The 13,452-nt window shown below is 47.2% G+C and overlaps 1 protein-coding gene across 3 annotated transcripts in view; it reads right to left on the bottom strand.

Moving 5' to 3' along the window:
- Positions 1-286: 286 nt before the first annotated feature.
- Positions 287-13,452, bottom strand: part of Susd4 (sushi domain containing 4) — a 111,274-nt gene continuing 98,108 nt past the window's right edge. The window contains exons 6-9 of one of the 3 annotated variants that reach the window (XM_048357316.1): positions 5,727-5,924; positions 4,169-4,313; positions 2,299-2,681; positions 287-1,360 (exon numbers count right to left, since the gene is read on the bottom strand). In XM_048357316.1, the coding sequence (XP_048213273.1) occupies positions 1,332-1,360; positions 2,299-2,681; positions 4,169-4,313; positions 5,727-5,924 (755 nt within the window). In that variant the 3' untranslated portion in view covers positions 287-1,331. The remainder of the gene's footprint in view (positions 1,361-2,298; positions 2,682-4,168; positions 4,314-5,726; positions 5,925-13,452) is intronic. The other 2 variants (XM_048357315.1, XM_048357314.1) reach the window with 2 other exon arrangements.

Here is a 13,452-nt window from a genome sequence, read left to right as displayed (position 1 = left end):
CTCCTAGGAGATATCATGAGACCTTGGTGGGAATGTGGGATGGCCACCTAGCCAGAGGTGTGAAAGCAAGAAGGGACAGTGGTTGGGGGGATGGTGTATGTGTGTATGTGTGCGCACGCGCGTGCGTGTGCATGCCAGTACTGGAGCTTGAACTTGAGGCCTGGACACTGTCCATTAGCTTTGTTGCTCAAGGCTGGTTCTCTACCACTTGAGCCACAGCTGTACTTCTGGCTTTATGGTGGTTAATTGCAGATAAGAATCTCACAGATTTTCCTGCATAGGCAGGCTTCAAACCACGATACTCAGGTCTCAGCCTCTTGGGTAGGTAGGATCACAGGCATGAGCCATTGGTGCCTGGCTTAAATTAATTCTTTCTTTGGAGACAGAATATGTTCACAGAAACAATTTTGATTTGAAAAATAAAAGCGGTTAAATTTTGGAGTATGGGTAACAGTCACCCCTTAGAAAGGGATGGCTGACTCAGATAAAATGTTGAGTGGAGTCTTTTTTTCAGTGTCCAAACCAAACATTACCTTGGCTACTTTCTCCACAAGATGCACATGAACACATCCCCACCGTGTGCAAGGTCACAGGGCTTAATTACACACCACGGTCCACGCAGCATACCATGAACACAAATGCCGATGCTATGTCACCAGAAGACAGCACAGGGTACGCGTGAGCTCTACTTTTTGAAGGCTTTTCCAGAAAGCAGACTCGGTTTCTCTTTCCTCTCCTCTATGACTGAAACTTCCATATCCTGCCTTGAATGGAGTCATCCAGATGGAAGAAGATGGGCTGAATGTCATGTGAGAGCCTTTCCTTGGGAGCCAGGTCCTTTCTGAGGGTGCAGGAAGGTGGGGGGGGGGGTGTTTCTGCTCCTTGCTGGCAGCTTGGCCAGGTACCTTTTGCAGAGACTGACCCATCTGAATCTGATATCCCCAGACAGTTTGAAGCAGATTTTAGAAGCTAATTTACATAATGTGTGACATGCTTTCAGAGGGGCAGGGAGTACTCATAACAAAAGTCAGCAGGGGAACGGACCCACATCACACAGTACAAGACACACCGCAACACCATCCTCCAGGGAGGTGCAAGGGTGTCCTCTCTGCCCTTCATCCCTACTGGCCTTGGTAAACCCTTGAGTCTCACTTCAAAGCAGTGCACCTGCAGCTCATCAGACTCACTGTTACACTGGCGATGCATGATGGGAATCACTCTGCCCAGGAAGATAAATTAGAAAACAACGTCCCCCAACTCCCCAAGCTCGGTCCTTCAGTGGCCTCCTTCCAAGGTTTTAAGGTTCCTTTCCCCAAAAGGGTTTCACCTGGTTAGGGATCTTCTTCCATCAGAGGAATCTCTGTAAAAGAAGAGGTAGTTATATATATATATATACTTAGTACAATCCCAACACACCAGCATTAGCAACTCTGAGCTGTCCTAGACTATAATTCCAGAGATTAGTGATGAGAAGAAAACATTACGTTGGGTGGAAAAAAAATCAAATAAACCAAGTCCCGCACAGGACATCGATTTGCTGACTAACAATGGTGACCTGATTCCCAGGTCATAAAAAATAAAATGGTAAGACTTTTAGCACAGGCTTCTTCAATCACACAAGCCAAAGAGTTAGGAATGTACAGGCAGAGAGACAGCATGGTGGGGCAAGCAAGGCACTTTGGGACTACTGATATTTATGGTGCATAGAAGCAAGAATTCCTGCTTTCATTAAAAAAGCTACGCTGGGGCTTTCCTCCCCTGAGAAATAGAGCCCTGAAGAATCAGATACATTTTCCTCCTCCTTTTACATGAGTTACAGTCTGTCTTTCTCTGCAAACAGGTCCAATAGGTAAAAGTGACGTTTTCCTGCACTGACTTTCTCTGGCTGGGAAGCGGCTGGGCCCTGGTGCACATGTGTAGATGGTTCCTCCTGGCCTGTGCGTGATACTGCTCCTGAGCCCCAGTTGGGGAAGTCCTGACCAATCAGAGAAGGAAGAGACTCCTCCTGTGCTATACAGAGGCTAGGGCAATGAAGTACTGGCCACTGCAGCCTTTCAACCCTGGAAGGCTCAGTGCCCTTTTGGGTCTTCTGAAATGTCTATGAATGGGATTATTGCTCCAGAAATGATCATTCCTTACAGTATTTGGCTTTGCGCATGGCCTCTACAGATAGAGCAGGAAGCACTGGGAGCTGAGGGGGAAGCCAGGAGACGGATGCGGCCCTGTGCTGTGAAGAGGGCTGGGCGCAGGGAAGGAAGGAGAGTACAGAGGCTGTGTGTAGCCTGGGGAAACACTCACCATCTGCAATGTCAATGCCCGGGCTGGTGGATGCCACCTCCTCCGCAGTGTTAACAATCGTGTCAGGGTTGTCAGAGCTGGGGCAGCTGCCCCCTTGGCACATGGGAGGTGAATATAGACTCTGGAGCAGCTCAGAGGAGCCCGAGGTACTGCCACAGGTTTCTGACTCCCCTGGGCCTGTGTCCGTGTCCCCGGAGCCGGGGTATGCTGGGGGGCTCTGGTCGTCCACGGGTAAGGGGCAGCCCTGGCCCATGGAAGTCAGGAATCCAGGGCCTAAGGCACTCAAGCCGCCACTCACAGCCTCGTCATAGGATGGGAGCATGACGGGCACGCCGTCCACCACCACGAAGTCAGGGTCGCTGCTGGAACTCCTGGGAGGCCCCCTGCACAGGGAAATGGTGTGAACAAGTCAGAGCACCACCCCAGGGAGGAGGCTGCCAGTGCTGGCCCCTGTATTAGGAGGTCCTCAGGCCCATGACATGGTTGGTAGCAGGGGAGTATTCCAGCCTCCTTTCTAGGTCTGCTCAGGGGAATGTGCCATGCTCCAGAGACAGGCATTTTAGTCTTGGTCTGCGCATGTCCACTAAGCCCCAACTATGCCCCTCAACTCCCACATACCCCGACAGAAAAGATCGCCATGGTGTCTTCTCAAGTAGGACCCAGAGGACAAAATCGGCCCTTGTCTTGACCTTGAAAACCTACCATTGACTGGAACGGGTAAGAGCAACTTCCCCTAAACAATTGAGAATAACTTAAGACGGAAAGGAAAGACTCAAGGGATTAAGAATATCAGGTGGAGAAGTTTCCAGAACGTTCTGAAAACATCTTCATATTTAGTCGATATCCTAGAAGCTTCTTCCAGGCATAGGTAGAAAAATAGCTCTGTGGGCCATTTTTAAAATACTCTAATGCACTATCAATCACGGCCCTGCAGCCTAGCTTTCTCTCTGTAATCCTCTGGCCGCCTTAAGATACTGTAATTGCTCCGTGATAGTACATGGTCCCTTGATTAATAAATAATAATGCTGAAGACAGAGAGAAAGAGAAAGGGCACCAAGGGCAGGTTTGAGAAGGAAGGTTCCAGAACTTCAGCAAGAGCTTGTCTTGATAGGGGAGAGATGAAAGTATGACCATGTGGGGCACCTGCTGTCAGGCAAAGGAGAAAAGTGCTAAGCAAGGTGAGGCTGTCCTGGGGGTGTGAGGGTCAGGGAAAGGGTGGATGCTGTCTCCAACAAGGTACCACTTCCCCCATTGCTCACACACCTAGGAGGTGTGAGAGCGATACTGGAAGGAAAAGAGAAATCATCAGTTCAGAGAACCTCTTCATCTCCTTAGCAGGGATGACACACATAATTCTGGGGACTAGAATGTCCCCGTGAGAAAAAAAGCAAATTGCTGTTCTAAAGTATTAGGTCTCAAAGAGTGATGGCAACTGTGGATTGATGATTCGTGGAGTCTGAAAATGCCTTCCAACCTGAGTTCACCAGTGTGGCTCAGGAGGATGGAAAGCTGCTGATTCTCAGGCTCAGATCCATTTTTTTTTTTCAGGCAGAACCTAAGCAACCATTTCCTGGTTCCCACACATGGGTGGGAGATACCCCATCCCATCTATGGGCTACCCTCTCGTGTCACATACCCCTGTCCCTGTCTGTTCTTCAGGTGTGTGTATGGCTCATCTTCCAGGATAATGTGCAAGTAGGCATCCCTTGGAGGGGTGCCCTTGGTGGGGCAGAGCACAGCTTTATTCCTGACTCTCCCCCTTCTCCAGTCCCCATAGTGCTGGTCTCATAACGGTCTGCTGGGGAAGAAGGGGAGAGGGGCTTTCTCCAAGTGTACTTTGTACTCATCACATCCTCTCTACTGCACTGACCTGGTGGGGAAGTGGGCCTTGAACTTTGTCTGGAACATCCTGGCCAGGATGACAAGCAGCAGGACCAGCAGCACGCTGGTGGCCGTGAATGCCACAATCTTCCATGTGGTTAGGAGGGTCTCGTGGGTGCTGGGCCATGTTTGCTCTGTGGTGAGAGGGAACAAAGCCATACATGAAGCTCACCAACTGTGGCACCTGTGGAGGTCCCTCTGTGTTCCTTTTCTGGAACCTTCTGGCCCATAAAACACCTATGATCTGCCCACCTGGTCCCAGCAGCTCAATGGAGACAACATGTACCTGGTATGGCCCCTCAATTACTTTTGTATCCATGGGACACCAAAATTCACCTCCAGCTTGGATCCTGCTAGGTGGAAGACGGACCTGCATGTTCATATCCCAGACCCAGTGCAAAAGCCTGGCACAAGCCTAATGAATGTGGCTGCTTCTGGGACAGAGAGACTGAAGAAGTTATTTTGAGCTGGAACAAGGGCTAAGGAAACAGAAGCTGGGCTAAGACCTTGGTGATAATCGATGACATATCACTGATTTGGTGAAGGAAGGTGGGATGAAGCAAAGAAAAGGAAGACTGAGAGGGCCTGGCCATTCCTTAGCTCTCATGCCATCACCTCTGACCATCAGGTGTCTATCTGCCACGTAAGGGGCAGTGGAGCAGACATTTCCAGAGCAGATTCCGGTCCTTTTACATAAGCTACCCTGCCTCCTACCTTCTCTCTTCCATCTTCTCTATCCCCTGGTCATGCTCAGGGGCCATCTTCAGACTTTATTTTTCTCCTCACTGGCTCACACCACCATCTGTAAACCTCCAGATACCCAGCATTAATAAGCACTTCACTTTCACACTATGTCCTAAGGAGTAGCAGGCAGACATCATTAACTGCTCCAGGCTGAAGCTATGGCCATGGCCCAGAAAGCACCGGGGAGAATGGGAAGCATGAGGAAGGGTGGGAGACCTGGGTGTGTGCGGTACCCAGGTCTTCATATGACAGGGCCATTACCCAGGTGTGCTGAGATCAGTGGCAAAGCTGAATTATAAGTAATGGGTTATTAGTTAGCAAGCCATGGAACTTGCACATGGTCTTCATCTGTATAAGTGAGAGCAGAACAGAATATCATTTGTGTTTGGTTCTGCATTCTTCAGTGGGGGATAAAGGTGGAGTCAAGCGTTGCTTGGGTTCCAGAGCAATATGCATACGTCCAGCGACACCCACGGGCCTGTATCCTTGCCAGTGGAAGAGGTGAGGCTGGGAGAGTTAAGACTGTGCATACAGGCTGAAATCCCTTCAGAGTTGCCAGGGCCTAGAGATCCTGTTTGGAGGGTGACATTTTAGTCTAGAAATGGGCGAATTTATACTATAGGCCCCAAACTGGGTCTAGAATTCTGGCAGCATCCAGCCTTAGCTCAACACAGCCCCAATGACATCATTCTACAGCCTGCTCTTGATGCTGGCTGTAGGAAAGGGTTGGGTGCAACTCAGGACATATCTTGACCAGAAGGGGCAGGCAGCCCACGATGGGCGGTAAGCCTCCCACATCTCACCTGATTTGATGCAGTAGACTTGGTAGGAAGGAAACCACTCTCCATACTGGCAGGTGATATACTTGTAGTCACTGGTGAGGCTGTAGCCAGGATCACAGTAGAACTCCACCACAGTTCCATGGTTGTAGCGCTCACAAGGCCGCGGGTGGCAGATGAAATCTCCGTGACTTACCATTGGAGGTAGTGGACAAACTTGGGCAGTGGGGGGAAATAAAAGTGTAAAAACCACAAGCTCTCTTTCTGTGTCACACACACACACACACACACACGGCTACTTAAAGATGTGCTTAAAGGTGAATTGCCTTTCAGAGGAACAGACTACCTCTTCAGTATGCTCCCATAAGGAAGGTCAATTAATGCAAGCCTGCTAGAATATTCTAAGCATGTACAGCAGTCATATGATGTTGTAAAGCTCATCATATAAGAGAGGTTCATTTTATCATTCAAAGAGTATGCCTATTTGATAGTATTAAGCTACTCTATTAATAATGCATGCTATTATGTGTCAGACAACCTAGTAAATAAAATTAAGATATTTATGAAGAAAATCTTTACTGAAAGGCACAGCAATGTTGAGCCTGTTTCTGTGAGCACAGTAGTTATTTGAGACTCTTCCAGGCACAGGGCTGTGGTTCTGCTTAGACTCTCAGGATCCTGCTGGGGTTTGGCCAAAGAACAATATGGAGTGACTTTTGCTCTTCTTTTGGAACCAGGCCATGAACTCCCATTCATAGGCAGAATAGACCAACGGGGACCAGGAGTTAGAAGCCATGAGTTCTAGGCTGGCCTCTGCCACCAACACACTGTGTGACCCTGAAACAGAGCATACTTTGTCAGCCTTGATTTTCTCCTCTGTGAGGTGGAAGCTGATTTTGATCTAGATGTTATTTAGTGGGCTTTCTGATTAATATTCCATGTTGTTAGAGGAAGAAAACTGTTGTTCTACATCTTGAGATTCCATTTCTAGGCTGAAATGTAAGAAGAGCTCCAACTCTTGAACTGGAAAGATCTCGCTCATCTCATGCCACCAAGAGCTCTCTTCCCTGGAGAAGGACTCAGAAGTAAATGGCCACTCACACATTTGTTAAGAAACAATTGACCAATCTTTCTCATGCTGGATTTAAGGCCACAAATGGAAACAAACCACAAAGAAAGTCAACTTCGTGTGTGTGTGTGTGTGTGTGTGTGTGTGTGTGTGTGTGTGTCCTGGGGCTTGAACTCAGGACCTGGGATGTATCCCTGAGTTCTTTTGCTCATGGATAGCACTGGGGAGTCCAGGACCTGGGTATTTAGGGAGAGGAAAGGGTTCTAGGCTGTTACTGCTTACATGGATAATGGAAGGGTAGAAAAGCCAAGAGGGCCATCTCAACATCAGCCACAGTAGGAGGCAACTGTTACCCCTGTAGTTAGAAATGCTATGTTGTGTCCCAGAGTCTGCTAAGGGTAGATTTCAGCTCTCAGCATTAACATGAAAAGATAACTGTAAGGAGAGAGAGGCATTAACTTGCTTGGCTGTGATGATGTCACTGTGTGTATGCATATCAAAACATTGTGTTGTACATATAGAATATATAAAGCTTGGATGAAAGAATATAGAGAGAGCGTCAAGCTCTCCCCCTTGCAGGCTCTCCCAGCAAGTCTCTGAACTGTTTTCAAGGGCCAGAAAACAGCATAAAAGAGAAGCAGTATAAATGCATGCAAGTTTGTTATCAGTAGCACTTTCTGCTTGGCCTGAAGAGTAAAAAACTGCTCAAATTAGCCCTCAGGCAAATGGTCCTGTGATTTGCTAAAGCACTGCTATACTCTATCAGTATCGATTTAAAAGAGATGAAGGTCTCTCCATTTTGATATTCCCTTTTCCTTCTCTAGTTCTAATACATGTATATACAGTACACAGGCTACTCCGACAAGATACAGTAATAGCAGGGGCACAATCACAGGAAGGGGATACAAGAGAAATGAAAAAAAGCTACAGTTTCACATGGCATGTTGAAAGTAATTACAACAATGATATAACACTAGAGAGACAAAGGATAAAAAGGCAAACGACTCCAAAAGCAATACTTACAAAACCATTTGTTACAAACCAACTGAACAACTCACGGCAGGGAGAGAGCGGGGTGGGGGGGGGGAATGAGGGAGGAGGTAACAAGTTGAACAAGGAATGTACTCACTGCGTCACATATGAAACTGTAACCCCTATGTATATCACTTTGACAATAAATAATTATTTAAAAAAGAGAAAGAAATTTAAAGAAAGAGGTGAAGGGAGGCCACAGTCTGGGGGGTGGAATCATCCAAATTTGGGTGCAAATTCCCACTCTCCTGATACAGTGCAGGGTGTTAGATACTCTGTTTAACTTCTCAGTGTCTGAACAACTTGTGGTTGTAAGGATTAGAAGCCTGTGTAAATTTCCATACACAAAAGTCAGGGACACAGTGAATACTTAATAAGTAATAGCTGTTAGCATTACTGCCCAAACTAACTTTCTGAATATCTGGTGCGGGACCTTTCTGGGCAGTGCCCCACTGCCAGGTCCCTAGGTTAGCAAGGAAGGTTTTCAGGTTGCCCCACGGTGGCCCCAATCTTCAGAGAACCTGGACAAATCTCTCCACTTCCTCAGAGGCCAGATAGCAACCCTGGGATGGTTGTTTCGATCTGACGCTGTCATAGTTGGCAGCGTGTAATGGACATGCACTTCCCCTAAGTGGAAACATTAATCTTCACACCTTACACTAACAACTGCACCCAGCAAACCATTAACTTTTCTGTAAAGGAATCCCTGGTGTGATGAGTGTTTCTGTGGGGAGTGTTTCTTTTGACTTGGAAGGAAACAAGCGCATAAGTACTGACAATTACAAACTTGTGGAAGCTGATTTTAAAATCCAAAGGAGTACTACCTGAGTTCTAAGGGACTTCCATTCCTACCCAATACAGCCTTACCATGGGAGGGGATCAAGCACTGCTATTCTATTCTTTCCACACCATTCCCTAAGAGGCAGGAAGTTCTAGACAGAGACACATAAACAGACAGACAGATAAGCACACACTCCCACCCAAAGACCTCATGCACAGGTCAAACAGCCCTGTAACTGTGGCTGTCTGGCTAGCATGTGAAAGAATCCACCCTTTCCTCGAAGTGCCAGTGACTCAAACTGCTTTGCGCAAAGCCTGTGACTCATCGCATGAGTTGCTAGTTCTAAGCAAAACACACCCATGCAAACCTGTGGGTGGCACAGATTCTTCTGCAACTTAATTTTTAAAGCCCTTTCTTACCACTTCAGGAATGATCAGCAATAATGACTTCTCTGATGAGGAGTGTAGTCTGGACATTTAGTGGCTGCAAAGCAGAATCCAAGGAAAGATCTGCTAAGGTTCAGCCAGAAGTGGAGAAAAATTGCTGTCCACCAGGTGTCAATGCTCTGCTCCTTGTTTGATGACAGAGGGCCATAGTTCTCAGAAGAGCAGGAAAATTTCTACCTATGCAAAGGGCTGCAGAATAGTTTTTATACAGATTTTATCTAGACCTTGTGCTGGCTAAGAATGGCCTGGTGGGGTTGGACAGTGAGCCAAAAGCCTGCTCTGAAACTTCAGATTTCCCAAATCAGTTCTCCCTGCACCACATTTCCCTATCCTCCTAGAAAGTTCATGGGCAGCTCCTTTCCCTCCCATGGAGGTTCTGTTCTCACTCCTTCTGCCTCTTGTCCTTCTCAGATTAAGTCCAGCACAAACACCAGCTTCTTTAGGACACCTCAGTACCTAGCAATGGCTGTATCGTTTACTCAGATGCTTCTTGACTTACAGTGCATTTGTCCTGATAACTAATTGTGCATCTTGGGTAAAATCCTGTTTCATTAGCAGTGTAGAACCATTATTGTTAGAGTTGATCAACTAACCCTTGTTGAGGGTTTCCACATCTATACTCATGAGATGCTGATCTACTGTTTTCTTGTAATGTCTTTGGCGGTTTGTGATGTTAGGGCCTCTACCTCCACCTTCTTACTCAGTTTCCTCCTCTACCAAATAAGTGATTCCTATGCACTAGAGTTTTTGTGAGGATTGTAAAAGCAAAGGGGCCTTGGCAAGAAGCTTGCTAATGGAGGTTCACACTAGGTACTAAAATTGCTTGGCTTATTTTCAGAGGCAGGGGCCTATACCCCTAGCATGGACAACAAGGTCAAGTTGCTGGGGTGTTTGGGGAAAGGGGAGCATTTTGCTGACTGCCTGGTGACTGCTGACTGACTTGAAGTTAAGGAACCAGCTCACGTAAGCTCTGACCACAGGTTCCCTGCTTCAACAGAGACCACTAAGAGGCACAGAAAAGAGACTTCACTTCTATTATGTTTGAGCCATGATATATTCTTGGGAGCCTTCACAGTAATGATCTCCCATAAGCAGCTGGCCTAAGAAATGAGTAATAGACAAGAATTTATTCTGGGAAACAGGATTAGCTGCTAGCCATGGTCAGCACTCACCCTTGTTGCCATTCGATGCTGCATTTGAAGAGTGTCTTAATGACTTCAGTCAGTGGTTCTTCAGCTCTATTTGTACAGTAGAATCACCTGGGGAGCTTTATCCATCTAGTCAGTGTTGGGTTCTGGTCATGACTAGGCCTTTATAGCTTTCTGAGTGATTCTACCTGGCAGTTAAGAGTTGAGGAGCACTGCCTCCTGTCGTTGTAATAGAGAGCTGGAAAAAAACAATCAAGCTCTCTCCATTTTTCCACCTGCTAGGGACTGAGGCATATAACACTCCAGAGCTAGGGTGCAAAGTACACTAGTATCTGCTCTGGGTCTTCACTTTCCAACAGACCCTTGCTATTTGAACTGAAGCCCATAAACACACAGACTCAGTCTGGGTGTAGTGGCATATGCTTGTAATTCCAGCTACTCAAGGTACGGAGGCAACAGGATCACAAGTTTGAGGTCACTCAGGAAAAGCTAGCAGGGAGATCTTGTCTCAAAAACAAAAGCAAAACAAAAGAACTGAGAGCATAGCTCAAATGGTAGAGCGAAGGTTTAAACTTCAGTACCTTAAAAAAACCAAAGAAACAACAAAAACACAAACAAATGCACAGACACTCTAGCCACACCCAGAATCTATTGAATGAGAAACTTGTTGTGAGCAGGGCTCCCAGGTGATTCACAACACTGTGCAGACCATGAAGAAACTTCGTAGCTGAGTTAGGGGCAATGAGTAAGAAAGTTGGCACTTAATGCCAGAATCTCTACCTCAGCTGGACATGAGGAGAATGGGTAGGTGGTGGGAGAATCTAATACACTGCAATTTTGTGTATTTGTATTGGAGGGGAATTATCTCAAGACAGCCCAGCAAAGTGTTTGCACAGCTCTGAGAGAGACCAGGAGCATAGGGACGGTCTTACTCTGACCTGTGTAGAATCAGCCAAGCTCTGCCCTCAGCAGTTCTGCTGGCTTCTAATGGTCAAATTGGCCACTGCACTAGCTGTCTCCCAGTCAATCTACGTCTGGGTAATAATTCCAGGTAGCAGCATGGGACCCTCCATGCAAAAGTCACAGCTGTTTCCAAGGCTACATCGGAAACTTTGCTTTCAGCCCAGGGGGTAAAAAAATCAATAAACATTATACAGAACATTACATTTTCCACTCTTGCTGTAACAACACAGAAGGCCAATAAGTGTGTCCATCCAAGGAAGCAAATGATCATGGTGGGAGGGGAGGCTTTGCTTGTTACCAGGCCTCTGAGATGTGCTGATAGATCAAATTTATGATCAATATTAGCCAGTCACCCTAGCGGGGCTGGGGGTGGGGAGGGCTTTTGAGCTGCTGTCTGTCTCAGAGTCACCAACTTATGGTGTCCCTGAAGAAATAGAGTGTGCAGCTGATGAACAGCTGTGAAATTCCAGCACAAAAACAAAAGCAAGGTTTCACATAAGCAATATGCAGCAGGCCTGGTGTTGCCGCTGCCTGGAACCCACAGGAGCACACAGGTGAGGGAGCAGGTGTAAAGCCGTGATTTACTCTGGCAGTGTGTGCAGCCGTGGAAGAGTGGTGCTGAAATCAAAAGCAGTGCGACTTTCTGGGTTCGTAAGGGGCTGTGCTTCCCTGCAAAGGCTAAATCAGGGGCAGCCCCCACCACTGAGAGGGGAGAACAAATCACAAGGCAACAGGGGGGTCGCAGTGATCTGAAGGCTGTGACCTTTTTGGACATGTAATCTGCAGTCCCTACCTCCCTTCCTCCCTTCCTTCCTCCCTTCCTTCCTGGCACTGGCTTGCAGCTTTAAGAGGCGGTCCTAACCTCCGCCCCGCCTCTTCTCTATTAGCCCCGCCTGCCTCCTCCGGGTCCAGAACCGGAAAGGCGGCTCTAACCAGCCCGGCCTCCCTCATTGGACCGCGTGTGAGCCAAGATGGCTGCTGGTGATGAACCCAGGGGCGGTCCTGTGGGCCATGAAGTAGATTTACGCCACCCTTAGGGGAAGTCCCATGACGCCCCTTGTCCACCCTTGGTGGACAGCCCAGGCAGCCTATCACCGCGCTTAGCTAGCTACGCTACATCCCTTCCCTTCCTGGCACCAATCAGCCTTTATAAATGTGGTTCTTCTTATTAAAAGTCGGGTGATTGCTTGGCTTTCCCCCGAATCGCCTGCGTGATTTTTCTGGGCTGGAAGCGGGCGGTTCGCGGCTCTGCCTCATCTTGGCTCGACCCCGCGGAATACGCTCCCCGCTTCTCCCGCTGGTCAGGAGAAGCGCTGGGGGCCGAGAATCCCAATACTTCCTTCCTCCCTCCCATCCTCCCTTCTTTTTTTCTTTTTTTTTTTTTGCCAGTCCTGGGGCTTGAACTCAGGGCCTGAGCACTGTCCCTGGCTTCTTTTTGCTCAAGGCTAGCACTCTACCTCTTGAGCCACAGCGCCACTTCTGGCCTTTTCTATATACGTGGTGCTGAGGAATCGAACCCAGGGCTTCATGTATAGGAGCAAGCACTCTTGCCACTAGGCCATATTCTTAGCCCCTCCTTCCTTCTTTTGATGACAATTCTGGGGCTTGAACTCAGAGTCTGGGCATTGTCTCTGAGCTTTTTCCATTCAAGGCTGTAACTATACCACTTGAATCACACCTCTACAAGTCTTGCAGACTTTCCTGCCTAGGCTGACTTCGAACTGAGATTGTTAGATCTCAGCTTCCTGAGTAGCTGGTATTATAGGTGTGAGCCACCAGTGCCCAGCATCATTTCCTTAAGGGAGAGAAATCAGGGGCACAAGATTAAAAAGGAGTATGTATCTTACAAGATAAGCCCCAAAGTCCACAAGTAAAGGGGGCATTTAGTGGCGTTCCTTTCTGCCTCCCTCTATAATCCTTCTACTATAGAAGCAATGCTGACAATGTTGCCAGTATATCTAATTATGGTGATTTTCAAGTTCTCTCTCTAGAGCCTAGGTCACAGTGGCACACAGATAAATTAAGGTATAGATTTTGCACCTTAAGTTTTTGGGCCATATTTTTCCTTTAAAATGTTAGTGTCGCCTTCTTTATATCTAATAGTAAGTTCTACCAAATAAGGAGATAAATATTTGAGTAGTCAGTTAATAATCTTGGAAATTTTCTGGTCATGTTCTACATTAAGCACTGTGTGTGCGAGTATGGTTTTAAAGTACACATAGATTACAAATAGCACATATTAGGCAATAAAATTCTAAGATCAATATGTTAGAAATAATTCGATCAGTTTCTCAAAATCCTGTATAAAAGA

This window comes from Perognathus longimembris, chromosome 11 (genome assembly GCF_023159225.1).
Source record: "Perognathus longimembris pacificus isolate PPM17 chromosome 11, ASM2315922v1, whole genome shotgun sequence".
NCBI lineage: Eukaryota > Metazoa > Chordata > Mammalia > Rodentia > Heteromyidae > Perognathus > Perognathus longimembris.
The sequence above is the reverse complement of the archived record's forward strand: the minus strand, read 5'-3'. Positions and strand labels throughout refer to the sequence as shown.